This window comes from Panthera pardus, unplaced genomic scaffold (genome assembly GCF_024362965.1).
Source record: "Panthera pardus isolate Hobbes unplaced genomic scaffold, ASM2436296v1 HiC_scaffold_11, whole genome shotgun sequence".
NCBI lineage: Eukaryota > Metazoa > Chordata > Mammalia > Carnivora > Felidae > Panthera > Panthera pardus.
In genome coordinates, this window is record NW_026526666.1 from 95,291,439 (window position 1) to 95,309,077 (window position 17,639).

At 45.4% G+C, this 17,639-nt stretch overlaps 1 protein-coding gene and 1 long non-coding RNA gene across 6 annotated transcripts in view; one reads left to right on the forward strand and one right to left on the reverse strand.

Annotated features, from left to right (window-relative positions):
• Nucleotides 1-1,980: 1,980 nt before the first annotated feature.
• LOC109274160 (uncharacterized) lies at nt 1,981-13,401 on the forward strand. Its single transcript, XR_002083473.2, has 2 exons — nt 1,981-2,708; nt 12,548-13,401. It is a non-coding gene; the product is annotated as an uncharacterized LOC109274160 (long non-coding RNA).
• A 1,383-nt stretch (nt 13,402-14,784) lies between these two features.
• LOC109274159 (protein DDI1 homolog 2) overlaps nt 14,785-17,639 on the reverse strand; it is a 37,397-nt gene continuing 34,542 nt past the window's right edge. For all 5 annotated transcript variants that reach the window (XM_019461484.2, XM_019461483.2, XM_019461487.2 and 2 more), the window contains one exon: nt 14,785-16,748. In XM_019461484.2, the coding sequence (XP_019317029.1) occupies nt 14,866-16,748 (1,883 nt within the window). In that variant the 3' untranslated portion in view covers nt 14,785-14,865. The remainder of the gene's footprint in view (nt 16,749-17,639) is intronic.

Sequence of the window (17,639 nt, forward strand, 5' to 3'; positions counted from 1 at the left end):
TGGGCTGACAGCTCGGAGCCTGGAGCCTGTTTCGGATCCTGTGTCTCCCTCTCTCTCTGCCCCTCCCCCACTTGCACTCTGTCTCTCTCTGTCTCAAAAATAAATAAACATTAAAAAAAAAAAAAAAACCCAACAAGACAACTCAGGGGGCACCTGGCTTGCTCAAAAGGTACAGCATGTGACTCTTGATCATGTGACTCTTGATCTTGAGGTTGTGAGTTCGAGCCCCCTGTTGGGTGTAGAGATTATCTAAAGAAAACAAAAGCGGGAGCACCTGGGTGGCTCAGTTGGTTAAGCATCTGACTTCAGCTCAGGTGATGATCTTGTGGTTCGTGAGTTCGAGCCCCAGCTCAGGCTCTCTGCTGTCAGCACGGAGCCCATTTTGGATCCTCTGTCTCCCTCTCTCTCTCTGCCCCTCCCCTACCCCTCACTCTCTCTCTAAAAAAGAAATAAACATTAAAAAAAAAAAAACAACTCAGAAAAAAAAATTAAATACCCCAGGATGCCTATCAATCTTGTTATAGGGAGTCATTGAAGCTCCTTCATTTATTGCACAAGACTGCTGATCATGTGGAAAGTGCATGAGACTCTGAGGCATGAGGAGTTGAGACGCTCAGTTGACTCATGCTAAGGCCTCGGGCAAATCACTCTGTCTTAGTTTCCAAATCAGTGTCACAGGAAAGATGACTTTCTTCTTCTTCTTCTTCTTTTAAATATCGTCCTGACCTCCCGACTGCACAATCCATCGGGCGAGGGATGAAGTGGGGAAAGAAGGCACATCATAGAAAGTCCACGGACCTGGCCACCGGCTCGTCTTTACTCTTCTTTCCAAAGATGTGCGCTGCCTCAGAGAGGAAAAAGATAGCAGAAAAGTCTAGCAGCTTTATCCTGCCACATCCTTAAAAGGTCATTGGACTAGATCATTTACAAAAGGTTTTTTTTAACGTTTATTTATTTTTGAGAGACAGAGAGCGTGAGAGGGGTTGGGGCAGAGAGAGAGAGAGGGACACAGAATCCGAAGCAGGCTCCAGGCTCTGAGCTGTCAGCACAGAGCCCGACGCGGGGCTCGAACTCACGGACCACACCACGAGATCATTACCCAAGCTGAAGTCAGAAGCTTAACCAACAGAGCCACCCAGGTGCCCCATTGGACTGGCTCATTTAAAACAAACAAACAGGGACACGTGGGTGGCTCAGTTAGTTAAGGGTCTAACTTTGATTTCAGCTCAGGTCACGATCTCACAGTTCATGCCCTGGAACCCCGCCTCAGGCTCTGTGCTGACGACACGGAGCCCGCTAGGTATTCTGTCTCCCTCTCTCTCTGCCCCTCCCCTGCTTGCTCTATCGGAGGGGCAGAGAGAGAGGGAAAGAGAGAATTCCAAGCAGGCTCCAAGCTGTCAGTGCAGAGCCTGAAGTGGGACTCAGTTTCACAAACCATGAAATCAATGACCCGAGCCAAAATAAAGAGTTGGATGCTCACCCCCAGGTGCCCCTAAAGACTTCATTTTTAAGTCATTTCCACATCCCATGTGGGGCTCAAGTTCACAACCCTAAGATCAAGAGTTGCAGGTTCCACCGACTGAGCCAGCCAGGTGTGCCCAGGTGATTTTATTTGAAAATGTTGAGCATCCAGGGGACCTGGCTGGCTCAGTTGCGAGAGCGTGTGACTCTTCATTTGGAGGCTGTGCGTTCGAGCTCCATGTTGGGTGTGGAGATTGCTAAAAATAATAACAATCTATTTTCTTAAAATGTCGAGGGGCACCTGGGTGGCCCAGTCGGTTGAGCGACCAACTCTCAATTTCGGCTCAGGTCATGGTCCCAGGGGCGTGGGCTTGAACCCTGTGTCGGACTCTATGCTGAGCAGGGAGCCTGCCTGAGATTCTCTCGCTCCTTCTGCCCTACTCCCCTACTTACCCTCTCTCTCTAAAATACATTTTTTTTAATTAAAAAATTTTAAAAAATGTTGAACATCCAGTTCCTTCCTCATCACTGTCCAGTCAGCAAGACAGTTTGGTGAAAATTGGGAAGTCATTCCACCTCCTAGTTTATTTTTTTTTTTTAAGTTTGTTTATTTTTGAGAGAGAGAGAGAGAGAGAGAGCAGACGCATGAATGAGAGAGAAAGAGCAGGGGAGGGGCAGAGAGAGGGGAAGAGAGAGGATCCCTGACGGTGCAGAGCCCCATGTGGGGCTTGATCTCCCGAATCTTGAGATCGTGACGTGAGCCGAAATCTACAATTGGACGCTTAACCAGCTGAGTCACCCGGCCGCCCCAACTTCCCAACTTCAACGCCTCCATATCTTCATGTCACGGCATCTGGAAGGACATCCGGACTCTTCTCTGGCCTCCAAGGTCACAGCTGATTGGTCCAGCCTCTCTCCCTGACTCATCTCCCAAGCCCTCGGCTGTGCGTGCCGGGACCTGTGCCAGCCCTTGTGCCGTCCTCGTGCGTTCACACCCGAGGACCTGTGCAGGGATGCTCTTCCCCAGGGTGGCAGGGGCCACCCAGCTATTCACCAAAATCCGCTCTCTCCACAGTGACAGCGTCGTAGCCAGGCCCAGGGCCAGATTACGTCCTCCTCTGTAGTGGGCACAGCTATCCCATCAAGTTCTCTCTAGCGGAACGTGAATAGAAATAAAGCGATCAACTTCTCGGCTGGGCTTCTGAGCAAGGCGTACTCCTTCTCCGTGCTGTTTCTTCTTCCACCAGGTAAGATGAAGCACAGAGGAGGTCACACTTATGAGATGTAAAGAGCACGGTTCCGGGGCGCCTGGGTGGCTCAGTCGGTTAAGCGTCTGACTTCGGCTCGGGTCATGATCTCACGGTTTGTGGGTTCGAGCCCCGCGTCGGGCTCTGGACTGACAGCTCGGAGCCTGGAGCCCGCTTCGGATCCTGTGTCTCCCTCTCTCTCTGCCCCTCCCCTGCTCATGCTCTGTCTCTCTCTCTGTGTCAAAAATAAGTAAACATTAAAAATAATTTTTAAAAAAATTAAAAAAAATAAAAATAATTTTTTTAATAAAAAAATTTTTTTGACAGTTCATTTATTTTTGATACAGTCAGAGCACAAGTCAGGGTAGAGACTAAGTAGAGACTAAGGAGTCTCTAGTCCCTTCCAACATAGAAATCTACTCAATTTTTGTTGTAGGATTTATTACTACCTGTCGTGTTCTTATTGGCGTCACTCCTCAAAGAGACTGCTATGGTATAAGCTCCCTGGGACTCTATGCCTTTGCTCAGTTCATGCGATGATGTATTCACAGCATCAACTCTGTGTCTGGCACATGATACTCAATGTTTGTTGAATTAATGTCTTCTGCTTAATTTTTTATTTTTTATTTATTTTTTTTAATTTTTTAACGTTTTTTTATTTATTTTTGAGACAGAGAGAGACAGAGCATGAACGGGGGAGGGGCAGAGAGAGAGGGAGACACAGGATCGGAAGCAGGCTCCAGGCTCTGAGCCATCAGCCCAGAGCCCGATGCAGGGCTCGAACTCACGGACCATGAGATCGTGACCTGAGCTGAAGTCGGACGCTTAACCGACTGAGCCACCCAGGCGCCCCTTCTGCTTAATTTTTTAAAGTTATTTATTTTATTGTGAGAGAGAGAGCACGAGTGAGTGAGGGACAGAGAGAATCCGGGCTTTAGCTCACCCAATGCGGGGCTCAACCTCACGAACCGTGAGATCATGACCCGAGCCAAAGCCAGATGCTTAACTGACTGAGCCACCCAGGCGCCCCACCTTCTGCTTAATTTTTAATCCAATAGGGATGCAAAAAACCTTTGTAGCTGGCCGTAGAAATAAAAGGATGGAAGAGAAGGGGGACCCAACATAAAGTCACTTCTCTTTACACCTGATTTGGGCTTTTCCATCCTAGGAAGGTAGAGGATGAGACAGTATAGTCAAAGCTTACACAACCATAAGGGGTGCTGTTTGCCTACGTCCCAGATTAGTTGTCTATGTGGGTATAATGAAAAGTACTGCTTCAGGGCATCTGGCTGGCCCAGTCTGAAAAGCATTCAATTCTTGATCTCAGGATCATGAGTTCAAGCCCCACATTGGGTGTAGAGATTACTTAAAAAAAAAAAAAAAAAGTCCTCTTTCAAAATCTATGCTAAACTCAAACTCAGCAGTCATCCTAGGCTAGAATTCCTAAGCCTGCAAACTGACCTCGGTGGCCTGGCCCGGTTTCAGGCCCAGTTCTGCTATGTCACTCCACTTACGGGACAACCCCTCGGGGCCTTTGAGACGAGAAATCGCAGCAGCATGATGGTGCCCATGGACTTACTATCCGCTCTACATCAGACACCGCTCTAGGCACTGGGGATACAGCGGTGAGAAGGACAGGCATCAATCCCTACCCTCCCGCAGTTTCTTTCTGACGGAGAGAAAGGAAGTAGACAAGAAGCGAAATGCAAGGATGTTAGGCAGTGGTTGGTGCCTCGGAGAAGAATGAAGGGAAATGACATGGAAGGGGGTGGGTGGGTGGCTTCGATTTCAGATCAGGTAGCCAGAGAAGGCCTTTACGGAGGTGATAGTTGCGGAAAGACCTGAAGGAAGTGAGAGAAAAAGCCACGAAGGTGTCTGAGGAAAGAGCATTCCAGACTAAGGAGACGGCAGATCCAAAGGCTCGAGGGCGAGAAAGAGCTCAAGGAATACGGAGGTCAGGGTGGCTCAGAAGACGAGTGAGGAGGGGAAGGAGGCAGGAGAGGAAGGCGGAGAGGTGGGTAGGGGGCCTTGGAGACATCGTAAGGACTTTCAGCTTTTATCCGAGTGGGAAGGGGCCCCACTGAAGGGTTTTAAGGAGAGGTGCGGGCTGGCTGTTGTGTTAAGGAAGAACAGAATGCAGGTGGACAGGAAGACCCACTGGGGTAACCCAGGCGAGAGGTGAGGGGTCCTGGGACCGGGGTTCTAGAAATGATGGGATTTTGAATATGTTTTGAAGTGAAGCCAACAGGCTTTCGGACGGATTGGATGTAGGTTGAGAAAGAAGAGCCAAGGTTTTGGAGTGAGCAACCGGAAGGATGATGTTGCCATTGATTTCTCGGGGAAAACGGAGAGGAGCAGGTGTGGGGTGTGGGTGGAGTATTTCCAGCGCAGGGCTCTGTGATTTCAGATACCTGGAGTCTAAAAGGGAAAATGTCGGCTTTTAGTAACTCCCTAGGAGGAACCAAAGCACTCTAGCTCGATTTTTTTTCTTTTTAATTTTTAAAAAATGTTTTCTTTATTTTTGAGACAGAGACAGAGTGTGAGTGGGTGAGGGGCAGAGAGACAGGGAGACACAGAATCAGCAGTAGGCTCCAGGCTCCGAGCTGTCAGCACAGACCCTGATGCGGGGCTCGAACTCACCAACTGTGAGATCATGACCTGAGCTGAAGTCGGACACCCAACCGACCGAGCCACCCAGCTACCCCGTTTTTTGTTTTCATAAAGATGTAGTGAATTCGCCTTTCTCTGTGCCAAGGACCCATAATTCTTTCTGCTAGTAACTAATTATGTCTCACATTTTGCATCACTCTATAACCATTTTCAAATGGTTATCAAAAGATTGAGATCTGAAGAATGGCAACATAATTCTCACCTCCAACTAGAAGTAGCCTTTGCTGTCGTCCTTCTTATTAGATAGGCAAGGGATGGTCACAGGATAAGGGAGGGGATTTGTCTAAACTCCTCCCTATATATACCAGCTGGTCCAGGTCCATTGAAATCTTCTCAAGTGAAGACCCCACAATACAAACCATACACAAAGCAATGACTCCACATTGGCTAACCCCTCAAAGGTGTTTCCAAGTTACTCATTAATCTCAAAATCATTAATCTTATGTTACTTGCACATTTTTTGTAAAAAATGAAACACACGGCATTTACAAGCTTTAGGATAGAAAAGAGATCATCCTGCAACCCTCAACAAGTAATTGACTCTCAGTAGTTCAGAAGGAGGGGTCTCAATTTGTGAATATGTAACCGGGAGTCAAGACGAGACTCCGTCCCCTGAGCAGACATTAGAAGGCGGATATTCTTTCCGAGACAAAAACTGGGCTAGTTAATCTCTTATCGCGCACAGAGCTACTCTACGTTTTCCGTCTCTCTTTCAGCTAGGTGTGGCCAGTTACGTGGTTTTCATCGATTGTGTGTAGGGAGGGACAGGTACCGTTTCCAGGTCTGGCCTGTACAAACCACTTGAGCTCGACTCTCTCTTCTATCATCTTCCAATCGAATGTAGACCAGGGCAACCTTGGAAGCAGGGCGAAAATGGCAGAGATGCTGAAAGCCTGTTTCCTGAATGACGGTGTGAAGAGCCCTCCTGCCTCCACTGACTTGGACTGTTAGTTAAGGAGAGACAAGGTTCTATTGTGTTAAGCTACTTACATTTGGGTTGAGTATGTTACAGCGGTTAGCCTATCCTGATACAGAACTTGGTACTGAAATGGGATAGTCACCGTAAAAACCCAAAAGACCCTGTCTTGGTGGTCAGGAAGCAAACTGATCTAGGGAGGCTAGAAAAATAGGAGACCTTTAAAATTCAGTGGCAAAACATCTACTAAAACTCTCCCGTGGCAGCTTGGATGGTTGACTACATTAACACATAGCCCAAGTTCAGGTCTACGAGGAAGGGTTGAAAACTCATGTTTGTGTGTTGAGTTCTACAGTTTGAGAAAGACCAAAGTTTAGGAAAGAACTGGCTTGTCGCAAGCCAAGCTGGAAAGGAACAGAGCTAAGAAATTTGGGGCCTTGAATGCAGGGTTGTATAAGGAAATGAAGTCCTGCTTGAGGACTGTGTACACGAAAGAACTCTTGAGTGTGGTTACTGGTAACGGAGGATTGACTGGAGCAGATAATCAGAAGGCCACGGTGACGGAGGAAGTTGTTTTGCCGAAGACACCACAAATCCAGAGTTCAAAAGCCACAGCCTCTCTTCCAAGCCTTCAGACCAACCCCCAGTCCTCTAGACTTGTGCCAACAGGAAGCCAAGAGAGCTGTGTAGCTCCCAAGGAAGGTAGAGACCTAGCACCTGCTTCAGATGGGACCATGGACAATGGATACGGGAGTTCCTTCCACTGAAGATAATTGGAGTTTTAAGCAGAGGAGTTTCCCCAACCCCTTCACAAGGGTTGCACTTCCTGTTCTCTTTTCTGTTAAGGGATTTGCTAATGCGGTTTATTCTGTCCCTGCACCCCAAGGTGCAGGAGCAAGATAATTTATCTCAAGTTCAGTTTGCTAAACAATAAAAAGCCACAATCAAGACGTGAAGGAGGGCAGGGGATCACAGGGGATTCTGGACTGAAGTCAGTTGAGTACCTAGATATACATATATGGAGCCATCTCCCTGGGGGGTGTTGGGTAGTAGTTGAAACACTGCTAGATGACCCTAACTGTACTCGTCACGTTGGGCACGTGAGTAGATTGCACTTCACGGCCTCCCTTGCGCTTCGGCATGGCCGTCTGGATACCAAGCCAGGGAAACGGATACAGGAGTGATCGCACCACTTCCAGGCCTGGTAGAAAAACTTCCACGAACAACCCTCATTCTCTTCTCCCGTCAGTGGATGCTGATATCCAAGGTCATCTTGGAAGTCACGTGTTGAAAAGGTCAGAGCCCTGGCAGCCTAGGACCCTGAATGACGGATTGCACGGGGCAGAGCCACATCTGGCTCTTGGAACCGCCCAACTTCTGGGAACTGCATTTCGCGTTCTCAAACCCCTTACGGGACACAATGAAGAATACTAGCTAATACCTAATGAGCACTTAGTATGTGCCAGGTACTGTTCTGAAAGTATTAACTCATTTAATCCCTACAAACCATCCAGAAGGTCCCCATTTTACAGCTGAGGACACAGAGGCACAGAAAGGTTAGGAAACTTACCCGAAGTCACATAGCCAGTAAGTGCCAGAGCAGCCTGGCTCTAGAGGCTAATCTAACCACGACACCCTACCACGGCGTTATGTCTGTCCCAGGGCATCGGCTGCCCACACAGGCACAAATGCACCGTCTCTGACATGCTCAGATAGCCGTGCCCCTGTAGTGGTCATCTGCAAGTTATCTTTAAGGGCTTGGGCATAACCCATTTCTTCTGAGGTACAGGCAGCTGGCTCACGAATCACGGGGCCCGGGTACAAGCTGTTCAAAGGGGCAGGGAGACAGACAGATCAGGACTCAAGTGAAGTAATCATCTCAATTTAAAAGAAACTGATCAAACAAGAGTCTTATGATAAAAACTTTATTGTCTTATTAAATATCAAATGTTTTACACATCACTTTTTCTTCAGAAAGTTCCTATTAAAAAAAGAAAAATAAAGTGTTTTGATTATTTAGGGCTGACTTAACATTTCAGTATGTGACAAAAACTCAAACCCAAATGCATCTAGTTCACTCAGCTGCAGACAGGTCCTATGTCCAGCCCCTAAACCAAGGGCACAGTGCAGCCAACTGTGGGATTCCTGAGTTTGGTTCCCTTAAGTTCTGAGTTTCCCAACTCTCAAAACCAAAGCGCTATGGAGTGACTAAGCTATTGGCAAGCCTATTTTGCCAATCTGCCTAGCTTTTTAAAGATGCAGTAGTCTCAAAGCTTAAAGAAAAGTCAGAAAAGCAATACATGAGCAATTGCAAGAACAAATAAAAGGGTTCGAGAAGGGTTTCTGTTTGCTAAGATTTGCCAAGTGTGGCTACAAAACTGGTAAACAAGGCTTCCTTGAGAGCAAAGGCCATTAGCTCAACTCGCCATGAAGACGGGACTTTGAGTAACAATGAGCATAATCAATTTTCGCTGTACGTGCACGGTGAGAAAAGCAAGTATGACCAGTATGTTGAACTGCTCTGAGTGCATCACCAGAACTATCTGAAAAGGGTGATGGAGAGAACAGAGAATGGGATATAATCATTCAGAGAGAAAGGTCCCAGATAGGGGGCATAAACTCAGAAAGCTGTGGGGCCTGCAGGGAAAGAAAACTGTCTGGTCGGCATCAGGTCATCTCAGGCTGAAGGAATCTGGAAACCAAATGGCTCATCTGACTGCCTCTGGTAGGAGATTAAGAGAGGTCTACCTTCCTCTAAACCACAGACGCATTCAGTCAACGTTGCATATAGAGCAAGCTCCTGGTAAACAAAATCATTTCCCACCAGACACGGATTTTCCCAGGGAAAAATAAGCCAGCATGCCCCTTCCCCAAGTCGGCTAATGAGAACCTTCGTATGGTACATATTTAGAGAAATAGAGTTCTGTAAAAATTCTAATTTTGTATTCTACACCCCCACCCCGCGTCTTCGATAATCTGCCTAACTTTTTAAGGTAAAAGAAACATTCTCTAACTCCTACACCCTTGAGCCATTTTCTCTGTGGAGTTTATTCCTTAACATTGTGCCCTGAAACTTACCAGCTATATCCCCCTCACCTTTTACAGCCCCCCAGAGGATCTAAATTACCAATCACCAAGAAGTATCCGATGAACTTGGGAGTTTTCTAATGGTAAGCCTCAGAAGTCACTAGCAGTCAGGTTGTATGCCTCAGGATTACAACATACGTGGTGACATTTTAAAGAATGGGCTAACGAATTTTCTTTTGATGGAGCGATCCTGCTGAGAGATTTGGTAGAGCCTCGAATCCTCTTGTGAATAATTCTGCCCACCACCCAGTCCCAGAACTATCGCTTGCTTCATTTTCTGCTCTAGATTCTCATTTCCACATTTTGCACTCAGCTGTTTTAAAGCAGCAAATGCCACAGAATCCTCTAAGTCCCGCGGGACCAGATGGTCAGTATTCCAGAGCAGCCATGCTCAAGGTGGGGGGCGGGCAGGGAGAGGATACCCCGGCACACTCCACATTCGTACCCTGCGTGGAAGGATGCCCTGATGGGAGGGAAAGCTCACGGTCACGGCTACATATTTGGGATCTCTCCCGTTTACCTTGGACTTCTACCCTGCCCACCCCACCCCAGCAGCATAAATTACTTGCAAATAATTTATACTGATTTCTTCAAGTATTCCTATAAATATTTGAACATTTTTTGTTGGTTTCTGATTCCATAAAAAAAATTAAAAAAAAAACATTTTAGAGCAGTTTTAAGCTCTAAATAAGCATCGAATTCCATTTTGAGCCTGATTTTCCCACTCTCTGAATTTGAACCAAATCATTCTAGTATGACTTTTAAAATAAAACCATGCTAATAGGCAAAAGCAGATCCTTCTCCTAAAGCTAAAATTTGCTTCATGTCTCCTTACTAGACAAAGCTTCATGAGGACAGGCTCCTAATCTGATTTAGTCACCCCTGTGTTCTCAGTACTCACCAGTACCTGGCACACAGGCACTTAATGTTTGAATCAATCGATTTTTTTTTTAAAAGTAAACTCTACCCCAACATGGGGCTGGAACTCACGACCCCGAGATCAAGAGTCACATTGCCCCACCGACTGAATCAGTTAGGTGCCCCATGAATCAATGAATTCTTAATCAAAGACTCATACTGTATAGGCCTCAAGAGTACCAGATTTTCTCAAACTTTTTCTGTGTCTTAACCACCACAATACTGATAGTGCAATGAAGAAAAATCTAATAAACATCTAGAAACCATTTTCTGGTACTCCCAATGCAAAAAAGCCCTATTGGAATTTTTTCCGTCTAAGGAAATCTAATGATTTGGTGCAGGATAATTCTGAATTGAAGGTGAGTCTTAGGACCAACTCCATGCACGCCCTCTATTTCTAGGAAGGCCATTTTCAAACTTTCTCCCTGATATTTCCACTTTCACTCCCCACCAAAATGTGATGCCTCTGCTACTTGGAGAAACTAAGGCACAAGAGAAAATCAAGTACTTCAAAGGTTTACCCCTAAAATCTTAACGAACTCCTAGGAACACCTCACTAACACCGAGGGACCTCTAAGATACAGAGCTTGAGCCATGAATTTGCATTTCCACAGTTCTCAAGGACACGCTTTAAATTTACTTGGTCTTCGAGGAATTGGCGTTTTTAATTCTTCCAGGAAAAAAGCTATTTTATGGAACTCCTAAAATGTTAACATTCATCTTCTAGGAAGGGAAACTCTTGATAACGGTTTCTTTCTAACTCAGCCACAGACTATACTAAGTAACCAAATTCAAAGGAGAAATTTGGCTTTTTGGTATTTGTGCTAGAGATTGGAAGAATGCATAATCTAGTTAGCTTCTCTTAGGATATGTTACCGGTGATAACAAGTTTGAAACACACAGCAGTTCAATTATGCTGCCTGCTCTCACTGCAGGTGGCAAACAGGTAGGAAAAGGAAATCAGACGCACTGCAACTTTCCTGGCTGGTTACCGGCAAGGCTGTTTTTATATACATGGTGGGATAAAAGCCACCGTATGTGGAGGATATATCTGTAAATAGAAAAATTGCTTGCTTTTCATTCTATGTAAAATTAACTGTAGGCTATTTGTCAATCACACATGTATATATACATATGAGCTGATGGTTAAACCAATGAAGTTTTTATGGCTTTTACTAGAGAGAGAAAGCTGTGCTAAGGGAAGAACAGGCAGATTCCAGTTTTAACTGGTTATCAAAATTGGTGACACAAAGTCTCATGTGTCTTTCCATTTTTATGCAACCCTCTTGCTAGAGAAATGCTTTGGACAAAAAAAAAAAAAAAACAAAAAAAACCACACGGGCTGTGTCTTCCTTTAGTACATATGGAGACAAGGAGCGCTGGGAGGTTTCATAGGCTCCAAGGCAGACCAGTTTTAACACCCACCCACCACCTATCCCATTCTCTTTGCCAAGCCACTGGTAATCTTTAGATGTTAACGCCTAAAGCCCAAACTGAGGGATGAAGGCTGCCGGCTGGGGCCCGGGGGCCTACACAGGTACAAGTGGAAATCCTTCTTCCCAGCTTCAGTGGGCAAAATCTACAGCTGTGTTAGGCACAGCTGTCTGGTCACCAAGCACATTCCTACCCATGGAAATCAACTTAAGGTAAACTGCAGAAGTCCTCCAGGAAGGACAACCTTCTCCTCTCTCTGGTGAGTAAACAGAGACCACCCTTGGAGGGGAGCACTGACCACAGAACCGTCCGTTACTGGTTACGGCAAAGAAGCTATCCAGAAAGGTGGCCCGTTACTGTCGATGGCTGGCCAGGATCAGTTCTGTTGGCCACCAGAGGAGTTCACAATGATTTTACCTCATTTTTAGAGAAGTTAATCTCGCATCTCTGCACTTTTAGTAAAACTGACAAAGTTCACTAGTGTCGTGTTCCTTAATTCCCTTTGTGTTTTAAGAACTGCGTGATTTAAAATTATTCAAAATCCTAATAATGTCAGCGACTTTACGTTCATACAAATGATGGGACAGGAAAATAAAGTTTTAAGGATCCAAAGCAATTATACACTGAAAAATAAATGATGAAAAAGGACAAGGCTATCTGGCAAGAGGGTTCAGCTCATTCATTCAAGGTACTCCTAAGGAGAATACATGTACAACTATAGGCCTATTCGATTTTCTCCTAAAAATAAATATACATACGTAAAAAGCTATTGTAATAAAACCTCTTCCACACTGATATTCTGTATTCTACCTAGGATGGATTCCCAGATCTCCGCACTGTGAAAATTCAGTGGCCAAGCCGCTGAGCAGTGTGCCACTGCTCAGAAAGACTAGGAGGCCCGTCTTCACCCAGAAGGCCTCTTGGGAGGGGTCTGTTGTCACTGATAACTTCCCCCACCTCACACCCACCCCACTTTATAACCCTAAAGATTTATTAGCTTAGAATAAATTCCCAGTTACCACCCATAAAGCAAATACAGGGGCCACTGCACTGCTACTGGATTTTGCTTCCCTCATAGCACCAACTACTTAATTATGGTCGCAGCTCTAAGAGTCGGTTGACAGAAATCCTACACGCAGTTTCCTAGTGCATCTTACGTCTTTGGTGTGGGGCAGGCAAAAGGGTCTGCAGCATGTGATTGTCTCAAAGAACATCTTAAAGACAACCTGGCTGACCTGCTGTTCGGAGCGCCCTCGTGAAAACGGTAAACCACAACTCCTTCTGCCAACCATCTCCCAACTTCGGAGGATCATGATGAATCTATGTGACTTTCCGCCACATCACTGAAGACTCACAACATACATACAAACGTCACAGCAAAAAGAAAAGGAGACGGAACAGGACAGAAGAGAAAGGTCTCTAAGTGCCCCCAAATGAAAATGTCAAAAACTCCTGAGATATGAGCCTCCGTTTTGATTGTGCTCAATGACTTGAATTTTGAAAGAAAGAATAAGCTTGCAAAGAGAGTAAGACTTCACACAAAATCATTTAACACTAAGTTCACGAATCACCCTTTCGAAGCATCTGTTTCAAACACATTGCAAACTCTAGCTTGGAATCAGGAGTCATTCTCAAAATTCTTTTCAATAAAACCAAGATTTCAGATTCCTGCTGGGTACATAAGATAATTTATTTTCTGGGAAAAACTACCTAAAATCTATCCAGTAGGATTATTGCACAGTGGGGCCCACAGGACAATGATTTCCAAGGGCTAGTCCTCATATAAAAAAAGGCCACAATAAATACATCTATATACTATGCCCCACTCTACCTTGACGTGGTAAACACAAATGTGACGCCGCCTGCTTTAAAAAAGAAACTCCTGAGGAAAGAAAGGGATGGAAATCTCTACCAAGGCCACTTGAGTCAGGAACTGCCATTACTATTTCCATTGCCGTAAAGGCCACTCACCAAACAGGCTGACCATTCCAAGCACCAAGATGAACCAGCGACAAGGTTATCACACTTCACGATATCTCACTCCGATCGCGGCTCACACTGAGCTTTGGAAGCACTTCCCAGTAGATGAGCTTAGAAAGGAAATGAACTGCAGGCAAATCAACCCCTTAGCAGAACTCTGGGTTCAGTGTTGGTCACTAAGGGTTGAGGTGAGATCAGTAAGATGCTCGCAAACCCACTCTCTAGTAAATTCCAGCGTTCAGGCCATTATTTTTCACTCCCGGTCCTTGACACATCACCAAACATTTGCAAACAGAATTACACGCTTTTCCCTTTTCTATCTGGGTAGCACCACGTTCCATTCTGATGTTGATTCCCCCCCCACCCCAAAATACTTGGCAATCCATGCAGCAGCCTGTCGCGTACAGAGCAGCCCAAGTTTTAAATCCTCCCAACTCACCCCATAAAACTGCCAAATCCTAACCACACAAATAAAAACATACCGCTCTAGTAGGAGAGATCACTCAATTATTCTTCAACTTCCTCTTATAACTGATGCATCACCAATACATAGAGCACGAAGTGTAATTCCAAACACCACACCATGTGATCAAGTCTGTAAATGGACAATTGAGCCAACAAGCCATACCCTGCCTACAGCACAGACACAGCCAAAGAGGGAAGGTGATCTGCTTTCAGCTGCATGGGTGGTAGGGTTTCTCATGGCTTCTGCTTTTTAAAGCACTCACTCTCATTCTAAAATGGTATGCTATACACAAAACCGTCAATTTTATTCCAGAATACATCATCTTGATAATAAAAAGCTTTTGTATGCACATACTGCCAATACATTTAAAAGGCCCAAATTTTAACAAATAGAATAGACAAATTCATCAGACAAGAGATAAGTTACTTTGGCCGAAAAAAATCTTTAAAAAAAATCTGGCTCAACATTCTGCTTGCAGGTTTCTACATATACTGTGTACGTGGTGAGTGAAAGAGAGAGAGAGAGAGAGAGAGAGAGAGGGAGAGGGAGAGAGAGAGAGAGAGAGAGGAGAGAGAGAGAGAGAGAGAGAGAGAGAGAGAGAGAGAGAGAGAGTGTGTTGTGTGTCTATAGCTTTTTTTTTTTTTTTTTTAAGGGAATGGAGGATGGTTTAGCCCACTTTTCCTTGGTTATGTAGGAACTACAATGTTCTTTGCGAGCAAAACAAGAAGTGCAAGGTCTGCATTTCCGCCAACTCGATGCAAAGCCCCAAGAGCTTCCTGCAAAGTGAAGCCGGCACGGAGAATCCGGTCAATGTCTGCAGCAGGAAAAATCAGTGGTGGAAGAACGGAGGGACTTGACGATGGGTGGCTGGTGGGCGGTTCAAAGTCAACAAGTGGCCCTGCGGCTTCAGGACAGACATCCTGTCGTGTCTCAGGCCCGTCTGTCACCGGATTCTGTGCGCCCTGACCCAGATCTTCAACCAACGTGAAATTGGACCAGGACTTCGTTTGCTCAGATGTGGGACTGACACCATCCTCCTCACCTGCTGAAAGTTTGGGTGAGATTTCTACACCTAAGGTGCAGTGTAATTGATTAGACGTTTTTGCTGAGGCTAGAGCGTCAGAACTGCTCTTGTTCTCGGATTCCCTAGACTCGGGGACACTTTCCTTATCAGTTACTAGGCCATCACCTGGATCCCTGACATTAATATCTTCTACATCTTCTACTCCAGCACCATTTGAAGTGTCTGTTAACTTTTCTGCCCTCACCGATACAGTTACGGTCTGATGAAAGGAGACTTGTGAACGCTCTTCGTTCTGGGTAACTACAACATGCTCACTTTGGGTCCATCTTTCAGAAAGGTCCTTCCCACCTGTTTGGCCCTCAGTTACCATTTCTGATTGACAGATAACTTCTTCAGATGTATTTTCTGAAGCTGGTTTACTACTAATGACCAAAAGTTCATGGAGTTCCTTCAAGGCTGCCGTTAGAGATGAGCAGGATTCCTCTGCTGACTCCACAGAAGGCTGACAACTGCCACAGAGACTTAAAGACGGGGAGCAATCCCCATCTTCTTTATTTGTTCCAGACATTTCAACGTTATTGTCTGGGAGCTGTAAATCCTGAGTGCAAATTGAATTACTCAAAATTTCGGACGAAGGGTTACATTTTGATGTTTCTACTTCCATCAGGGGATTATCTAAGGTGAGATCGGGTGCACCGATGTTCTTGACATTGGCATTCTGACCATCCGCTGAGTTAGGCACAGCCACTAGGGACTCTTCAACTGTATCCACTTCCATGAGTGTTTCTGAATGGGGGCAGCCACAGCATCCTGAAGGTAGAGTATTTTCCTCTGTACCTGGAAGGTCCACATTCTGCTGTAGCCTGTCTTCTTTCATTGTAGCTTCTAAATCAACACTTCTTTGTGGATTCTGTTGCCTTTCTCCAAGAAGTTCAAAGTCCTCTGTGTTACAGAGATGTTCCTGTTCTTGGTCATGTAGAGCATTCTGTTGTACAACCTCATGCTGTTCATTCCCTGGTTCTTTGTGCTGCTGAAGGCCGTTCCCTTGACTCGGGTTCTGACTTTCTGGATGCCAACCCTTTTCACCTAGAAACCCCGGTGGTTCCTGCACACTAGTAGTCGTGACAGATAAACTAGCTTGCGGTCTTGTGTGGAGAGGAGATCTGAGGCCCTGGGTGCTTCTTTCAGCAGATTTCTCCATATTCTCTGCAACAATGGCTTCTTCGGATGAATTCTGCAGAGGCATGGCTGGAGCGCTGTCTGCTGAAGAAGCACAATCAGAAAGATCCCGTGGAGGAAGATGTTCTTTCTTTTCAGAGGTTATCTGGAATTCGGCGGAAGCCTTCAAAGCCTTTAGAGCTTTAGGTTCAATGCTGTCAGGGTCACTGGGCTCGAAAGGGCAGCCTGAAGCAGAGACAGAGTGAGCAAGACTCATAGGATTACCAATCTCAGGACTCTGTCCTGAAGGATGGGCTGGATGGTTAAATCCATCTGAAGTTGGTAAGGATGACATTCCCAGTGAGGTAGTTTCTTTACCACTTTTCTCTACATGGAACAAAAGGGAAAGGAAAAGAGATTAATTAGCAGGTTACAAAGGCCAATCACTTCTCAGATGATACAAATCTCAACAGGACAGAACAAAATCAGGCCCTTAAACTTGGGTTTGTCTTATACTGATACTTATACAAGAACCATTCTCACTGGGGTAGACAATTCAACATCACAGCATCAGAATAAGAGATAGGCACGTTCTTAACAAAACATGTACACTGTAATTCAGTATTTTTCTTTAAGTACCATTAATAAACATCCACATAATGGCTGCGTTAGTGCTCAAGACTGAAGGACATTCATGTATCTTTATTCTCCGTGGGTCCGACCCTCTTAGAAGAGTTTCTCCGAGTGTGTTCTATCACTTGCCCTGAAATCCTGTTTGCTAAGCATGCACACTCTGGGGCACCATCCCTGGGAGTAAACCCAAGGGTCTGCACTTTCAAAAAGCTCTTCGGGTGGTTCTGAAGCATGTTACAGGTTTTGAGGATCTCTGCACTAGAGTGATTCTCACATCAATGCACTTTTAGCATTTCAAACGACAAGACTAAAACCAGTTATATCTGGAACAGAGTGGGAATTATAAAGAGAAAGGAGAATATGCTCAGGATTCTCTAGGAGACAGAGAAACAAATATTCTATTTAATTCATTTCTATCCAAACTCCCATGATCCAAATCATGAGACAGCTGTCTGAGCAAGGACTCAAAGCACAAAAATAAAGGTAAAGAGCAAACAGATTAGATCCAATCATCACCTTGCCAAATACGGCAACCTTAGAAGGGTTTATCAGTTACTTTATCACATTAACATGGTACAACTAAGTGAGGACACTGAAGTCTTTTAGGGCAGGGAAAGGGGGTAGGGTCCTGGCAGCAAAGGCGGA